Below are 16,642 nucleotides of genomic sequence, written 5' to 3'. Positions count from 1 at the left end.
TAACAGAAAACCAAGGCATCAAATAATTGAGTAGGCTAAGATAATATAAACAAGTTAATAAAAAGCTAGAATTGAAACCTTTTTTTAAAGTCTATTCCTATCTATACTCTATCAGGCTGCATCCTGATTTTCATATCTATCAGCATTCTCCAAATGAGGATTAGGGTTTTAAGTACAGTCTATAAATCTGTTCAAAGAATAGTGAGAACATTGGGCTTACGGTTAAGGCTTTGCTGTACTCAGCTGCCAAATTACAGTATCCAGTCTTCACAAAAGAAACACTATTACTTGTTCTTAGTGCCTTGTATAATGTATTTAAATGAACTAATTAATAGAACAGTTCAAAGGCTTTCGAAACTTTTTTCAAACCTACCTTATTGTAGAAATTGCCTGCATCTGATTTGGCAAATAAATTGAATTCCAAAACCTTTATATATTTGTAAATATTTTGCCCTTACTATTGCCATACCTTGTTCAATAGGCCAAATAAGAAGTTGCTAACTAACCCTATTAGATCAAAGGGAATGGTGAAAGGTAACTTATTGACAATTCACTAAATAACAAATATTCTGAATTAATGAGGTTATCCCCTATCTTCCTAGTGATTTCCTCTTTCAGAGACAAAATGCTGTACAAATCTTTCTTCTACATGAATTAAGTCTTTTAACATTGTACAACACTAGCACAGAAACAATAGCTAGCAACTACTGAGCGATACCTATGCCCCAAGCACTGCATTTCATGCACTGTGTATTATCATCTAGTCTTTACACTGCTAGTATTATTGTACCCATTTTAACATATGGAGAAGCCAAGGCATAGGGAGGTTAACTAACTTGCCAAAGGTCAATACAACTTAAAAGTAGCACAGTGGATTTGAACCCAAGTGGTCAGAAGTCCATGCTCCAGAGATGACTGTCAAACTGCCAAGCTTATAAACAACAGCTGTGTAGAATCAAGTTTGAGTAGTCAAACTTCCTAAGACTTCCAGGAAGTTTTAAAGATGAAGTGTCTAGTTATTTTATGGTATATAAATGACATCAACTTAATAACCTTGTTTATATCCTTGGGAGAAATTCATTATGTAGAACATGATTTGACTATTAACTACCTTCCTTTGGGAAGCAGATATTAATGGTATTGAATATGGTTTACATCATGGTCGGGATGCACTATTAGTATTTAATTTCATTTAATAAATATTTGATCTAATTCTCTTAGATGTTATCTTTAGGCTGTCAACTGGTGGTCAGGTGATCATTTCAAAATCCAATTAAGGTGGCAGAAAAACTTGTCAAAAGGCTAACAAAGTTGAACAATTGTATGGGCATCTGGGTGGCTGTCAGTTAAGTGTCCAACTTCGGCTCAGGTCATGATCTCAGTTTGTGAGTTCAAGCCCCGTGTTGGGCTCTGTGCTGACAGTTCGGAGCATGGAGCCTGTTTCCGATTCTGTCTCTCTCTCTTACTGCCCCTCCCTCACTCATGCTCTCTCTTTCTCTCAAAAATAAATAAATGTGGGGGAAAAATTTTAAAAAGATGGATCTACTGAGCTTTCCACCTGTCATTTTCTAGTGGACATCAAGAGTTCAGTTACCAGGTATCCCATTAAAAACTTTAGGATGGGGGGGCGCCTGGGTGGCGCAGTCGGTTAAGCGTCCGACTTCAGCCAGGTCACGATCTCGCAGTCCGTGAGTTCGAGCCCCGCGTCGGGCTCTGAGCTGATGGCCCAGAGCCTGGAGCCTGTTTCCGATTCTGTGTCTCCCTCTCTCTCTGCCCCTCCCCCGTTCATGCTCTGTCTCTCTCTGTCCCAAAAATAAATAAACGTTGAAAAAAAAAATTAAAAAAAAACTTCAGGATGGGCCTAAATTTAAATAATGAAATAATTGTACATTCACTTATCCACTCTGAGGGAAAAGGGGGGAGGGGTTAAAATGTTAATAGAGGCTTTTAAGGATTCCATTTCCTTTACAATTATATACTGCATATTTTGTCTAAGGGGTGACTAAATAGAGGCAAGAATCTTACCACTTTACATGTATGAATAAGAACATCATTTGTACCCATAATTAGTATTTACAACCTAGTATGTCAATGTACAATACTAGGAAAAAAAAATCCCATTCCTACTTGCAAATTAAAATTCTCTTCACCTAGAGCAGAGGGCCAACTATGGACCCCTGGCCAAATCCAGCTGGTGCCTGTTTCTGTATGTTCCATGAGCTAGAATTGTCTACATTTCTTAAGGTTGAAAAAAGCCAAAATACATACTTTTTAACAAGTAAAAAGCATAAAAAATTCAGATTTCACTGTCCATAAATGAAAGTTGTTTTGGCATATAGTGCATGTATTGTCCATGGCTGCCCTGGGGTACTACTATGATGGAGTTGAGCAGCAACACAGACCTTATGGCTTGCAAAACCTAAAATACTATCTGGTTCATAACAGGAAGCATACTGACCCATGACCTACACACTCCTCATTTGGAGGGGAGGGAAGAAAATTAGAAGTCCCAAACTGAATTAACCCCCAAGGTCTTGCAGAGGATAGTTTTGGTTGATTTTCAGAATCAATTTTCAGTGTCTTTAGATAAGGGATGAGGGCTCTAATTCATTACTTTCCTACACTTTTTACCATTTATCGCCTTCACCTGTTTATATTACCTACTTGCTTCTGAAGGCATCTGAGTTTGTAATCAGTGATTTAGATGAGTGGTCCTCAAACCCTTCTGTAAGGCCAGACAGTAAATATTTTAGGCTTTGTGATAAAATAAGTTAGCACACTGTTTTTAATGAACAAAATTCAAAATATAATTGAGTGTGTCTAATTACATTGTAGCTCAAGAAGAGCTCCTTGTTCCTTTAATTGGGGTTCTAAATATTTCCTATCAAAATCAGTTGTAAATGATTACCTGTTATATAGTTATCTGTGATGAGATTTAAAAATGTCTTTTTTTACATAGATATATACTACCAAATACTGGCACCAATCCAGAAGCATACGATTTTAATTGGGTATATTCATCACTTGGAAGGTATTTGTAGAACTCTATTAGATTCTTCCCTTGATACCTGCCTTTTAGCATGTCATTACATAGCACATTAATCACTTCCAATTGAACATTAGGTAGAAGCTCAATTATGGTAAATAGATTTTGAAATATGTAAATTTCCTTTGCATTTTTGCCAAGGTCTGAAAAAATGCTGAACACAGAAAATATCTCTACTGCTAATTTGAAAGTGGAAATCTTGTTTGTTTTAGTTTTTGACAGCATGAGAAATGTGGAACAAAAGGTACTGTGATTCAAATGTCTGTTGAAATGACTACCGCAGTTTCACATTAAAGTTGTTTGCTTTATAATTATAGGTTAAAACCTTTAAGAAATATTATCAAGTCATTAGCAAAAGCTAATAATGAATTTCCAGAGCCATTCAGTGTTCTAGAATAATGTTTAAGAGTGGTTCCTCTTGTTAAGAAAAATTTCAGTCTTGACCTTGAACTCGAAAAATTGCAATCAGGGGCACCTGGGTGGCTCAGTCGTTTAAGGGGTCAACTTCGGCTCAGGTCATGATCTCGCGGTCCGTGAGTTCAAGCCCCACGTCGGGCTCTGTGCTCACAGCTCAGAGCCCGGAGCCTGTTTCAGATTCTGTGTCTCCCTCTCTGACCGTCCCCTGTTCATGCTCTGTCTCTCTCTGTCTCAAAAATAAATAAACGTTAAAAAATTTTTTTCTTTTAAAAGAAAAAGAAAAATCGCAATCAAACTTGACAATTACTAAGCAAATCAAACTCATGTGGAACAAGCCAGATTCAGATTCAAGTTCAATTTCTGACAAAAATTAAAGGACTTGAGGGTGGTTAGGAGCCATGAAAGCAAATGAAACTTAGTATTGACACCACTAGTTCAGTAACACATGGCAGGTTCAAATATCTTCTGCAGGGAACTTGCTGGTGAAGAAAGGAGTGAATAACCACAGGTTTTACCAAGCTCTGTATATTTCTCCCAACTAGGTCTTTTTTTTTTTTTTTTTTTTATATGTTTGTTTATTTTTGAGAGAGTCAGAGCATGAGTGGGGGAGAGGCAAAGCGAGAGGGAGACAGACACAGAATGTGAAGCAGGCTCCAGGCTCTGAGCCATCAGCACAGAGCCCGACGCGGGGCTCGAACTCAAACTGTGAGATTGTGACCTAAGCCCAAGTTGGACACAACTGACTGAGCCACCCAGGCTCAGGTCTTTTTCTACTTCACGTATCTTTTACCACCATCAGGTGTAACACATCATAGCAGATTCCACTTCAGGTTGTAAAGAATTGTTTTCTCAACTTCTTTAAAAATACTCACCCATAGTTGTTCCGTGCAGAGTATTCATAGAAGCTTAATTCTTCAGCAACTTCAAACTCAGCACTGATGTCTCAAATAAATAAGACCTGAGCAGTAGTAGTAACATCTATCAACTCATCAAGAATCAGACTCATTTACCTTTTTAATTGACTTGATTTTGTTCCCAGTGTCCCAAACTTTTTGAGCAACTGTTTTTTCCAAAAGGCCAACAAACAATCTCAAACAATTTTACTTTCCCTGGATACATTTCTTTGGCTGCTGCACTCAAATACAATTAACTCGCCATCAGTAAATGGCTTTCCTTGATGGGGTTACGAGAGTCCCTTAGAGACTTATTTCAGTTGCACCCTCATTTTCATTTTTTATTTTGTGAAGAAGTTCTGCTCATTTGAGATATTTCTAGATTAAAGTTCTAGTTTTTCTGACAGTTGCTTGCCTGTGAGTGAAATACTAGATGAATGCTTCTATTGGTAATGTCAACATATATTGTATTTTAGCTCAGGTATAGATTCTTTGTTATCTAATTAATTATCAAAATAATTGACACTCCACTGTGCCTTCAAAGCACATTAGAAGTCCAGTTTTCTTGTTTTGAAAGGATGGCTATACACTAGTAATAATAATGTATTTAAAGCTTGGTGATTTATATGGTATTCAAGATGCTGTTGAGGTACAACCACGTCACTGCGATGTGCCGTGTGCTGAGCAGCAGTAAGAACTGAGGAGAATCACTTCCTGTCCGTGTTGTAAACTACTCAACTCTGCTTTAATACCATAAAAGCAGCCACAGACAGCATGTAAACAAACGAGCATGATGTATTCCAATAAAACTGTATTTATGGACACTGAAATTCAAATTTCATACAATTTTCATGTCACAAGATTTCTAAAATTCTTTTTCGACCGTTAGTATAAGAACCATTCTCAGGTCATTTATTTGCCGTACAAAAACAGGTGGTAGGCTAGATTTGGCTTGTCAGGCATGGTTTACCATTCCTGATCTAAATAATTTCATTTTTTATTACTAGTTTAGGGGTACTTATATAAAATTTAGGCATACTCTCCAACTGGGGATCACTGCAAAGTGATTGTTAGCAGGCAATTATCCCACCTTCAAAAACTATTTTCCCAGGAGACAGTCAATATTTAAATATATGTATCTAATACAAAATTAGACATAATTTAGATTATAAGATTATAATCTAATTATTATCACTTAGATAAAATAGACTTATTTAAATTTTAATTTGATAACTTGTAACAGCAAGGGTAAAATATAAGTGTTCAGTACTAAAATGAATGCTAAAATTTTATGAAGTCATTATATTTTATTACATAAAGGTCTAATGGGGAGATGGAGAAGACATTTCCAATGAAGTGACTGAAGCAATTTGAGTTTTTTCTTCTGAAAAGACTTTATCTGTCTTCTGGCGTTTAAGAGGTGGGTCGTCCTGATTCTCTGCAACAAAGCCAAAAAACCCGTTATTAGGTAAGAGACTTAACATTGGAAAATACCTTTAAAAAGCAAACAATATAGGCATTTTAAAGATTCTGAATACTCAACGCATACATAAAATAGTAACATGACTGCAGATTTATTATTATAATGAAATAACCTTCTGCTAGACTGAATAGTGTGTATGTCATACTAAAATTCGTAAAATTGCGAGAAACCAGTCACAATTGAGTGGCAAAGAATCTTGAACCGAAATATCTAACTAGAATTAGTTTAACCTATTTCCAAATTTAATAAATATTAAAAGCTACATGAAAAGTATTATAGTTTACATTTAATTTCCCAGAAATTGCTCACCTAGAGTTAGGGTCTGGTTCTTGTAGAGCACAGCAGCAGGAATCCGAAAGGTGATACATAACATTTCCTTGTTAGGGGCTACATTTCTTACTAGGTGAACTGAACTGCATGCCTCCAAGGAAATGCCTAACACAGCCCCAGCTCGCTGCTGAACATCCTTAGCAGGATTAGGGTCTTTGGAAAAGCTGTAACAGTGCACTATGGGAAGGAGCTCAATGCCACATGGCGGCCCATCTAAAAGCAATTTGAAAACACTGAGAAATTCAATAGCCTTTGCTGGCAAGTTCATGACAATGTGCACAGAGTGTTTTCTTTCTTTTGACAGTGGTCCCAGCTGCTGCATTAACTCTTCTCTGACTGGTCCTTGAAGGAAGTCTTTCCCATCCAAGTTAAAGACTTTCACCTTTTGGTCCACTTTGTTTAATTTACAATTGTGCAATAGCCATTTATGGGATTCAGGATTGAGATCATTAGCAAATACAGTGCAATTTTTCTTTGCTACTGGAATGGCAAAAGGCCCAACCCCAGCAAAAACATCAAATAGCACATCTCCAGATTTGAGAAGTTCTGTGATACGACTGTGTTCTGTAGAGAGACGAGGATTCCAATAGACTTTCGAAAAATCAAATTCATAGGTGTAGCCGTTTTCTCGAACCTGAAAAAGGTATCATACCTTGGTTAACCTGTTTAGTTTTAAATTCCAGCCATGGACACTGGATGGGTATGCCCACACATTTAAATTTAGGAGCAAATAACTGCATTTTAATTAGAATTCTGGTGTTTATGCTATTCTTGAAGCCAGTTAACACCCCGCATTAGACTTTGACCTAAGAAAAGTCCTCTCTTTAAAGCCAAATGACTCTCCGTCTCATTCTACCCGGTCATAAAGTGGTTCCCAAATCACATAAGGCATTTTTCAGACAGGCCAATTGACTGGCTTAATCCTACTCTATTTTGTCACCTGACAGAGAGGGAAATAAACCTATAATTTGAAACAACACAACACATATCTTCATGAGGACTAACTGAAGTTGCAGACAGCATTCCCCTCAGCAAATAAGCTTCCTTAATTTTCAGTTTGTAAGAGGGAGGCATGACAGATGTATCTTGTACTGGGGCACCTGTGTGGCTCAATCAGTTAAGCATCCAACTCTTGATCTCAGCTCAGGTCACAACCTCACGGTTCGTGAGATCGAGCCCTGCGCTGGGCTCCGCACTGGCAGCATGAAGCCTGCTTGGGGTTCTCTTTCTCCCTCTCTCTCTGCCCTTCCCCAGCTTGTGTGTGCACGTTCTCTCTCTTGAAATAAATAAAAAACATTAAAAAAAATCTTGGGAAAGAAAAGACGTGCCATGTACACATTGGATTTTGAGGTATTTTACTATGTTTTTAGACAGTTACTTGGATTTTGCAAGGTTCATATCTACAAATTTTAGCCAGTGTATAGAACAAATCCTTCCCCTACTTTCTCTTTTCCCAAATTTGAGTTTTCATGGATTAAACTAAATATATTTAGTGAAGCTAAGTCTTGAAATTTAAAATTTTAAGACTTTGTGCCATTTTTGGGGGGAACGATCATAAGCATGTTAGAAAATAGAAAACAAAACTAAAATTACAGTCATGTAATGTGACCTCAGCCTTCATTTTAAGCCCCTTGTTTTAATGGATGAAGAATCAAAAGGCCAGAAAAGTTCCTAAGTTCTTTTTTTTTTTAAAATTTTTTTTTTCAACGTTTATTTATTTTTTGGGGGACAGAGAGAGACAGAGCATGAACGGAGGAGGGGCAGAGAGAGAGGGAGACACAGAATCGGAAACAGGCTCCAGGCTCTGAGCCATCAGCCCAGAGCCTGACACGGGGCTCGAACTCAAGGACTGCGAGATCGTGACCTGGCTGAAGTCGGACGCTTAACCGACTGCGCCACCCAGGCGCCCCAAAGTTCCTAAGTTCTACAAATCTGAGATACATCTTCTATATTCTGCCTTCATGGAATATTTTGCTTTCAAATTTGTGTAAATATGTTTTCCTTCCGACCACATCAGATGCTCTGGCCACGTTAAGGCTCCAGAGTTGGAAATGTTCCTTCATTATTCTGCTAACTAAAACTCTCTAGATCTATAACCTGGAAGGTCTGAATATGTCTTGGGATGCTTTTCCTGAAATATCCTTCCTACTCCCCCTTTTTAAGGTGAAGCATAGTACTACTTTTAAAAAATTAGACTTTAAGTATCCTTCTGATTTTACTCATACTGTCTTTCAACCTAACCCACTCAACATTACTTTCAGCCCGATTCACTCTCAGGAATCTTTTTACTCACAATAGACACAGAAAGTACTTATGCTGCTTGAGCTCCTAAAATTAAATGTGATTCTGTTTGTAGTAAAGAAATTATAGGGGCGCCTGGGTGGCGCAGTCGGTTAAGCGTCCGACTTCAGCCAGGTCACGATCTCGCGGTCCGTGAGTTCGAGCCCCGCGTCAGGCTCTGGGCTGATGGCTCGGAGCCTGGAGCCTGTTTCCGATTCTGTGTCTCCCTCTCTCTCTGCCCCTCCCCCGTTCATGCTCTGTCTCTCTCTGTCCCAGAAATAAATAAACGTTGAAAAAAAATTAAAATAAAAAAAAAAAAAAAAAAAGAAATTATACTGATTTTTTGCATTTACTTTATGGTATAAATGTTAAATATAAAATATATCCTAAGAACAAACTTCAGTTGACTTAAGAAATCAATCAGAAGCCATTTAAAAAATTACAGAAGTTTCTGAGAACTTTTAGATCTCTGAGAAGAAGGAAGTATCCTAAAGGGCAGTACCAAATGAAGAACAAGAATCAGTATGCTGAGATAAGCATGGATACCAGCAAAGCACTCACATTCAAATCCTACTTGCCAGATCAGACCCCACACAATACACACAAGCAGTAGGCCGTGGACGTTATACAGGGAAAGATCATGCATGGACTCTGGAGTCAGAAGCCTGGCTCCAGAAATCCAGCTCAGTCATTCCTTGTTACTTTATCTGCATAAAGAGAATATTAGAAACAACCACCATTATATTTACCCAAGGGATACAGATGCGCTGTTTCGAAGGGGTACACGCACCCCAATGTTTATAGCAGCGCTATCGACAATAGCCAAAGTATGGAAAGAACCCAAATGTCCATGATGGATGAATGGATAAAGAAGATGTGGTGTATATATATGTGTACACACACACACTGGAGTATTACTTGGCAATCAAAAAGAAAGAAATCTTGCCATTTGCAACTATGTGGATGGAGCTGGAGAGTATTATGCTCAGTGAAATTAGCCAGTTAGAAAAAGACAAATATCACATGATGTCACTCATATGAAGACTTTAAGATACCAAACAGATGAACATTAGGGAGGGGAAGCGAAAAGACAGGGAAGGGACAAAACATAAGAGACTCTTAAACAGAGAACAAACAGAGGGTTGCCGTAGGGGCTCTGGGAGAGGGGATGGGCTAAAAAATGGGTAAGGGGCATTAAAGAATCTACTCCTGAAATCATTGTTGCACTATATGCTAACTAACTTGCATGTAAATTAAACAATAAATAAATTTAAAACAAAACAAAATAACCACTATTATCTTGTGGGCTTCTAAGGATTTGTTATATTTAAAACATTAGCTCAGGCCTAATAGTAAGTATGTAGTAAATGGTGTTTTAATATTCTGTTACAATTAAATTATGGAGAAATAATTTTATACTTAAAATATTCACCTAAATCTATGTGGCCCAGAATCTTAAAAAAGAGTTATTTTGCATAAACTCTCCTGGGTTTTATAAAGTCCTGTTTAAGAGAAAGAAGTCAGCGAGAGAAAGACAAATACCATATAATTTCACTCATACAGAATTTAAGAAACAAAACAGATGAACATATACGAAGGCAAAAAAAAAAAAAAAAAAAAGCAAGAAGCAAACCATAAGAGCTTAAGTCTCTTAACTATAGAGAACTGAGGGTTGCTGGATGGGAGGTGGGGGGTGGGAGCTAAATGGGTGATGGACATCAAGGGGGGCACTTGTTGCGATGAGCACTGAGTGTTATCTGTAAGTGATGAATCACTAAATTCAACACCTGAAACCAATATTACCCTATTAGTTAACTAACTAGTATTTAAATAAAAACTTGGAACCAACAAAAATACATCTAACATCTTAAGAGTGGACTTTGTTATTAAAATTTTTATCAAGTTATGGAGAGAAGTTAACCTATTTCCTAGCTTGGGTACAAAATTTCACATAATATTAACACATAATTATCTAAGACTTTTAAATCAAAAAAATGTTTATATTATCCAGCACTTCAGAGGATTTTGGGGGTAGAGGATGAGAAAGTGGTTTACCCCAGGAGTCTCTTCCTACATATTAAAAATATTTTTTCTTTGAAATAGGTTTGTTTTGTTTTTCTTATAAAAGAAATATGTGCTCCGTAGAAGAGTATAAAAATGAGAACAAAGGTCACTAGTAACTACTATATCAAATAAAAATATGCCCACTGTTAACATTCTGATATATGTGCATATTTACATACATATTTAGTTAAAATGGAGCTATGTATATATATACTACTCTACAACTGGTGTTTTTGTCACTTAACCTATCACTGGGCAATTTATTTTAGTAAGTGTGGAGCTCAGTAATCTATAATGATGGGGTATTTCATTGTGTTGTTATACCAAAATTTAATCATTCTCTGATGAACATTTAGGTTGTTTCTATTCCTTTGTAGAACCTGGTACATACACATCACTACAATTTTCTCCAATCATATCCTTGAGATAACTTCCCGTAAATGGAATCCTAGGTCAAAGGAGGTACCTATTCAAAATGGCAATTTTTACCATATACTCTTCCTGAATATTTGTATCAAATTTGCACTTCCATCAAAAGGATATATAAATGCTCACATTCTCACATACTCATCAATATTGGGTTATTATAAACTTTTAATCTTTGACATCTATTCTGGTTCTAAACATTAATCTTGATATAATCTGTACCTAGGAGACAATAAGATATTCCATACCTTGGTCATCATGTTCTCCTCTCCAGACAGCACTTCCATTTGGAAATTTCGGTACGTATTATCAATGTTATTGATTTTATTTACTGCTGAGGTGATTCCTGGATTTTTGTCAATCATAACTTGACCTGAAAGATGAGAATTCATAAATATTGCCAATCGGTTGCAAAATAAAACTGAAAATATAAAATGGAAATAAACTGTATTTCTTTTGGTTATAGACAAAAGTTGCATCTAGTGTGTATATCGTGACATGCAATTCTAAAAATTCAGTGGATTAGCAAAGTTAATTAATGTCTGCCAGCCTCTAATACAAAGACAAAAAAACATATGGGTACACAAGTTTTTATTTATTTTGAGAGAGAGAGAGAGTAAGCGAGCTAGTGTGCGCATGAGCAGTGGAGAGGCAGAGAGAGATGCAGAGAATCTTAAGCAGGCTCTGCACTAACAGTGCAAAGGTAGGGCTCAAACTCACAAAGTGTGAGATGAAGATGTGAGTTGAAATCAAGAGCTGGACACAACCGAATGAGCCACCCAGCCACCCTATAGGGGTACATTTTTAAAGAAAAATTTTTGAGGAGTTTCAGTCTATCTAATAGTTTTCCTTTTTTTTTTTTTTAAATTAAATCTCAAACGGACCAATACACAACAATAAGCAAAAAAGTAGACCATAAGGTAAAGAACAGAAAGGAAAAGTATAAGGACCATTGCAACAAATGATCTCTAAAATCACCAGCCTGTTCCCACTGACCTAATCAAATGTCTGCTTTACTATGTACTTAAAAAAGATGCCCCCACTTTGGAAATACATACCAGTAAAATAAGTTTTCAAATAAAAGAAGCAGATTATTTAGTCTTATCTAAGTAAAATGTTCATTTAATTAAATTGTTCTTTTTGTCAAATATTTGCCAGAGCAGAAAGAGCTACAAATAAAATACACCAGAAATGGTATATTGATGCCCTTTACTTAAAGTCTACTTTTTTGTTAGCGCTTAAAAAAATTGTAAGAATCTAGATGTCATGTCATTGCATAAAGAAAGATAACTTGATTTGTAAGCTGGTAAAAAGTGCTCAATAATACAAACATGCTGATATATAACCAGAATTTGTCCAATTTCTTTTTGATAATTAGATACCTGATTTTGAATATGACTCTAGCCAATCATTATTCTTATCCTGTTCTGCTTCAGGTATCAGAAATCAATTTTTAAGGTATAATAGTTTGAAATGAGGAATGAAATAAAAAAAACAAACTGAAAGTCTATAGCAAAAGCTTTAAAATTACCACTGGATGAAAATGCTTCACTTTTAATCTAGGAGGGCCCTGAATAAAATAGGGATGCCAAAAGGGATGTTTTGAGTTCTGACAGGCGATGACTCATACATAGCAAAGCTTATCTTTGCCATTTGTACCCAGGCATAATTATAAAGATCTGCTTAATTATTTATTGTGTTATCGTTGTGCATTATCAGTCCCTTTCATCAGTAAAAACAAAGGAAATGCATAATAGCATATTTCTGAAATCCTAATCATACAAAATACTGAGAACTACATTTTATTTTATTTAAAGCATGAGAGTGCAAGCAAGCTGGGGAGTGGGGCAGAGGGGTAGGAAGAGAGAGAGGAGGGTGGGGTAGAGAGAGAGAGAAAGAGGGAGAGGGAGAGAGAGAAAGAGAGAGAATAGAGAGAGAGAATATCCCAGGCAAGCTCCATGTTCAGCATGGAACCTGACAGAGGGCTTGATCCCACGACCTTTGGGATCATGACCTGAGCTGAAATCAAGAATTGGACAGTCAACCAACTGAGCCACACAGGTGCCCTGAGAACATGTTAAAGGTGAAAATAATTCTCAAAAGTTCTGACAATTACTCTACATTAAAAAGAAAAAAAAAAAAATCTGGAGAATACACGGACATCAAATATTTGTGTAAAGACAACTGCAATCCTGATTAGTCTTCTACTTCTTTCTTCTCCCAAAGGATAAAGGACCCAGGCTCAAACTTGGGCTTACAGAGATACAACAAACAAAAACATTATTTTTTTTTTAATGTTTATTTTTGAGAGAGGGATTGAGAGAGAGAGACGGAGCACAAGCCAGAGAGGGGCAGAGAGAGGGAGACACAGAATCTGAAGCAGACTCCAGGCTCTGAGCTGTCCGCACAGAGCCTGACACGGGGCTTGAACTCATGAACCATGAGATCATGACCTGAGCCGAAGTTGGACGCTCAACTGACAAGTGACCCAAGTGTCCCCAGAAGCATCATTTCTAAATGACTAAGGGCACTAAAAAACAAAGTATGGTGCCAGACATATAGAAGAGGCTCAGTCAGTCGAATCAAAGCATGAATAAACAGGGTCTTGAACTTTTGATGGTAAACACTCAAATTTAAGAAACCTAGAATTCAGCATAGTCCTGAGGGTCTAATAACTCCTATGTACCAAATGACGAGGTGCCAAAGAATTCTGCCAAAGCAAAAAATTTGAGTTTAATCTATGCTTGTATATTGTGTACAGAAAAGCCTGAACTGATTTTTAGAGTTTGCTATCACTCTGGAGAGAGTATTCCAAAATGGCTTTCAAAAGAGAGGGTATGTAGCTCAAGATGCAGCTTAAAATTAAATGGTAACATGTCCTGCTTCTGTAATTTGACATTTAAGAAAGTCATTTTAAGAACTAAAATGAGAACCTAATTACTTTCTAGCACATAAATATTATTACTAAGACACACCTACCAATTAAATGCTTGAAAGGTAGTTGATGATCTCGAAGGTTCAGGTGGGCAATATGTCCAACTCTGCTAAATCCTGAAGTCACATCTTGACCTTCAGGAAGCACAGCTCTCAAGATTTCTTCTGACTTAAAGTTTTCATAAGTGAGTTCCAAATTATATTTATGTATCTGTGGACTGACATTAAGCTGCTTTAAAATACTGAGTTCTGCTCTCTCAAAGGAACCATCAGTAAATATTTTATAGGGATCCAACATAACTAGTCTACTTTCTTCATCTTCTGGATCTTCAATTACACGTTTTATGCCTGGGCGCTGCAGTGCTGCCCTTTTAAGGGATCGCATCAATTTATTGACTATTTCTTTCCTCACTTTAAGTACTGGGATGGTGACTGTCTTTTTAAAAGCTGTTCTATCAAGTTTTGTCATTCCTCGAACATTAGAGGGTGGTGAAAACAATTCAGAGTCTCTCTGGTTTGTTTCTATTTCAGTCATGGTGGAGAATCTTCTCCTTTGATCCAGCAAGAAAATACCAGGTGCTCTGCTAAGTTTCTGTATCTGTGACGTCCAAGCAAGTGGAGCCAATGATTCTGATTCAGATATTCTACAGGTTTCCACTTTGAAAAGTATTCTTGAGAATCCAAATTGCCTCCATAAGTTCCTAAAAAAAAAAAAAAAAAAAAAAAAAAAGGATGCACTTTAAAAAAACAAAAACAGGAAGATACAAACTTACATGTTCACAACAGGTTAAGAATAAAAAAATCTAAATTCTATAGTTTTAAATAACATGCTAAATGCTGACTGGTGTGTGAGAAGTATACTATCTTTTCCATGATATGTTGTCTTTTATAAAAGTAGTAAATAATAAATTTGCACCTTAACCCATCTGCTGCCAGGACAAGGGCTTAGTGACCCATCAGCCTCCCTACAGTCAATGAACCTCTCCACCCACAATTTTCTACAGAATAAGTTTGGGATTGGAAGGCTGACGTTTGACTTAAACGATCCATCTCTAAATGAAATGGTCATTATATTTATGACTTTACCAATGGCAATATTTACTAGGATACTTATGGGTGCTTATTACATCAGAGGCTGTGCTACATGCTTTACACACATTATCTATCTTGGGAGGTGTGTGGTTATCACATCTTTATTTTGTAAACGAACAAACTAAAGGTCAGAAGTAGGTTAATTCATCCAGTCTCGCTTCTGTAAGTGGCTGCGCAGGGATTAAAAACCAGGTCTGTCTGACTGACTACAGAGCCTGTATTCTTAATATATTGATTGGTATGTTGTTTGTCTTTAATGCTTCACTACCCCAAGTCCTGTCTATAACTTGAGGTTTCAGTATTTTGAGGACTAGGGCTTTGCAGAGTTCTATGTCCATTCCATTAATAGTATCAGATATTCACTTTGCCTTCTAGAATACCAAAGAAATAATTGGAAGGGGAGAGGACCCTGCCCCAGAACCCCGTGAAGCAATTCTCAAACTTCACAGTCAGGGTTCAAGTTTGGTCTAGCAGTTCCCCAGCTGCGTGATCTCCTAATTTCTTAATCGGAGTCTCGGTTTCCCACATGTAAAATATGGCTAAAGGCTCGATCAGAAAGCTTCTGAACAGATAAAACACATTCCTTCGCACCCAGTACTAGGGCCCAAGCTCAGCACCCGGGCGGTGGGTGACCTCGCGACCTGCGCCAAGAAGCGAGTGGCGGAGAGCAGACCTTGGAGGACGGGTACTACCACCTGACCCTCAGCCTCTCGGATCAGGGGCACTGCGGTCACCACTTCACCAACGTCACCATCCCAATTCCCGGCGCCGCTCGGCGGTTGACTCCAAGTCTAGACCCCTCACCTCATGCTCTGGTGCAGCTCGTAAGAGAGTCGCTCGTGGAAGGGCTGGCCCTCGATGACATCATCACGGTTCGCCACGGAGGGGCGAGCGTCATCAGAGCCCGTCGATTCCCTTCTTTCTTCTCCGCCCCGGTCGGTACGGGAACCCGGAAGGGCCGGGCTCCCCGCCCCGCCTCCCGCGCGACTATTGACTGGAAGGCTGGGGTAGGAGCTCGCAGATGGACCTGGTTGTCGGCCAGCGAGCAGCATGGAGGCGCCCTGGGGGATCGGCAACGCCGAGCGGAGCTGGTACCTCTCGGCCCAGCAGTCCGAAGAGGCGGAGGCGGAAGAGTTGAGCCCGTTGCTAAGCAACGTAAGTTTCCTCGGGAAGCTTCTGGGTGCTGCAGGCCTCCGGCCTTTTTCCTGAAATGCCTGACAGATGAGACCTGGAAAAGAAGGAGGTGCGGGTGCTGCACGGGGAGAAGGGAGAACCTGGAGCCTGACTCTTGGGGGATGGGGCCCAAAGGCAGGAGCCAGACGCAGATGAGACCCAGCGAGTGCATGAATGTGATTGCAGCGCAACATGCCCTAGAGAGAAAGTAAAGGCGCGGGCACAGGTGGAAGAGGTGCAGCACCATTTGGAGGCTGGGGACCTGACTGGAGGAGCAGCCCTGCCGTTATGTAACTCAGTGCTGTCTGTTAGTGTCTTTGTCGACTTCCTGTTCCCTCCAACAGTCTTGTGAGGTTTTTGCCAGAGTCACGAGATTTTTCTTCCCTAGACTTAGTCATTGGGTGCCTGGAAACCTCATACAGAGCTCCTTAGCGGTGAAGGAGTAGAGGTGGCCTGGTAATGAGTACATAGCACTTCCCTGACCCTAAAACCTGTGTAAGGGGG

General features: G+C 38.5%; 2 protein-coding genes across 8 annotated transcripts in view; one reads left to right on the top strand and one right to left on the bottom strand.

Annotated features, from left to right (window-relative positions):
- Positions 1-5,150: 5,150 nt before the first annotated feature.
- TRMT5 (tRNA methyltransferase 5) lies at positions 5,151-15,914 on the bottom strand. 2 transcript variants are annotated; one of them, XM_025919773.2, is made up of 5 exons: positions 15,770-15,914; positions 13,919-14,574; positions 11,188-11,312; positions 6,149-6,803; positions 5,151-5,794 (listed from the first exon to the last, which is right to left on the bottom strand). In XM_025919773.2, the coding sequence occupies exons 1-5, from the start codon at positions 15,772-15,774 to the stop codon at positions 5,679-5,681; spliced, it is 1,557 nt and encodes a 518-aa protein (XP_025775558.1). In that variant the 5' UTR covers positions 15,775-15,914; the 3' UTR covers positions 5,151-5,678. The 2 variants fall into 2 exon arrangements, with proteins under 2 accessions (XP_025775558.1, XP_086565729.1); XM_086709603.1 differs by lacking the exon at positions 15,770-15,914 and adding an exon at positions 15,639-15,757.
- Positions 15,915-15,981: 67 nt separating this feature from the next.
- Positions 15,982-16,642, top strand: part of SLC38A6 (solute carrier family 38 member 6) — a 74,233-nt gene continuing 73,572 nt past the window's right edge. For 4 of the 6 annotated variants that reach the window (XM_086709606.1, XM_086709605.1, XM_086709604.1 and 1 more), the window contains exon 1: positions 15,988-16,120. In XM_086709606.1, the coding sequence (XP_086565732.1) occupies positions 16,016-16,120 (105 nt within the window). In that variant the 5' untranslated portion in view covers positions 15,988-16,015. Of the gene's footprint in view, positions 16,209-16,642 lie in introns of all 6 variants that reach the window. The other 2 variants (XM_086709608.1, XM_086709607.1) reach the window with 2 other exon arrangements.

The sequence above is a fragment of the Puma concolor genome, chromosome B3 (genome assembly GCF_028749965.1).
Source record: "Puma concolor isolate L17-30 chromosome B3, mPumCon1.1.hap2, whole genome shotgun sequence".
Taxonomy (NCBI): Eukaryota; Metazoa; Chordata; class Mammalia; order Carnivora; family Felidae; genus Puma; species Puma concolor.
The sequence above is the reverse complement of the archived record's forward strand: the minus strand, read 5'-3'. Positions and strand labels throughout refer to the sequence as shown.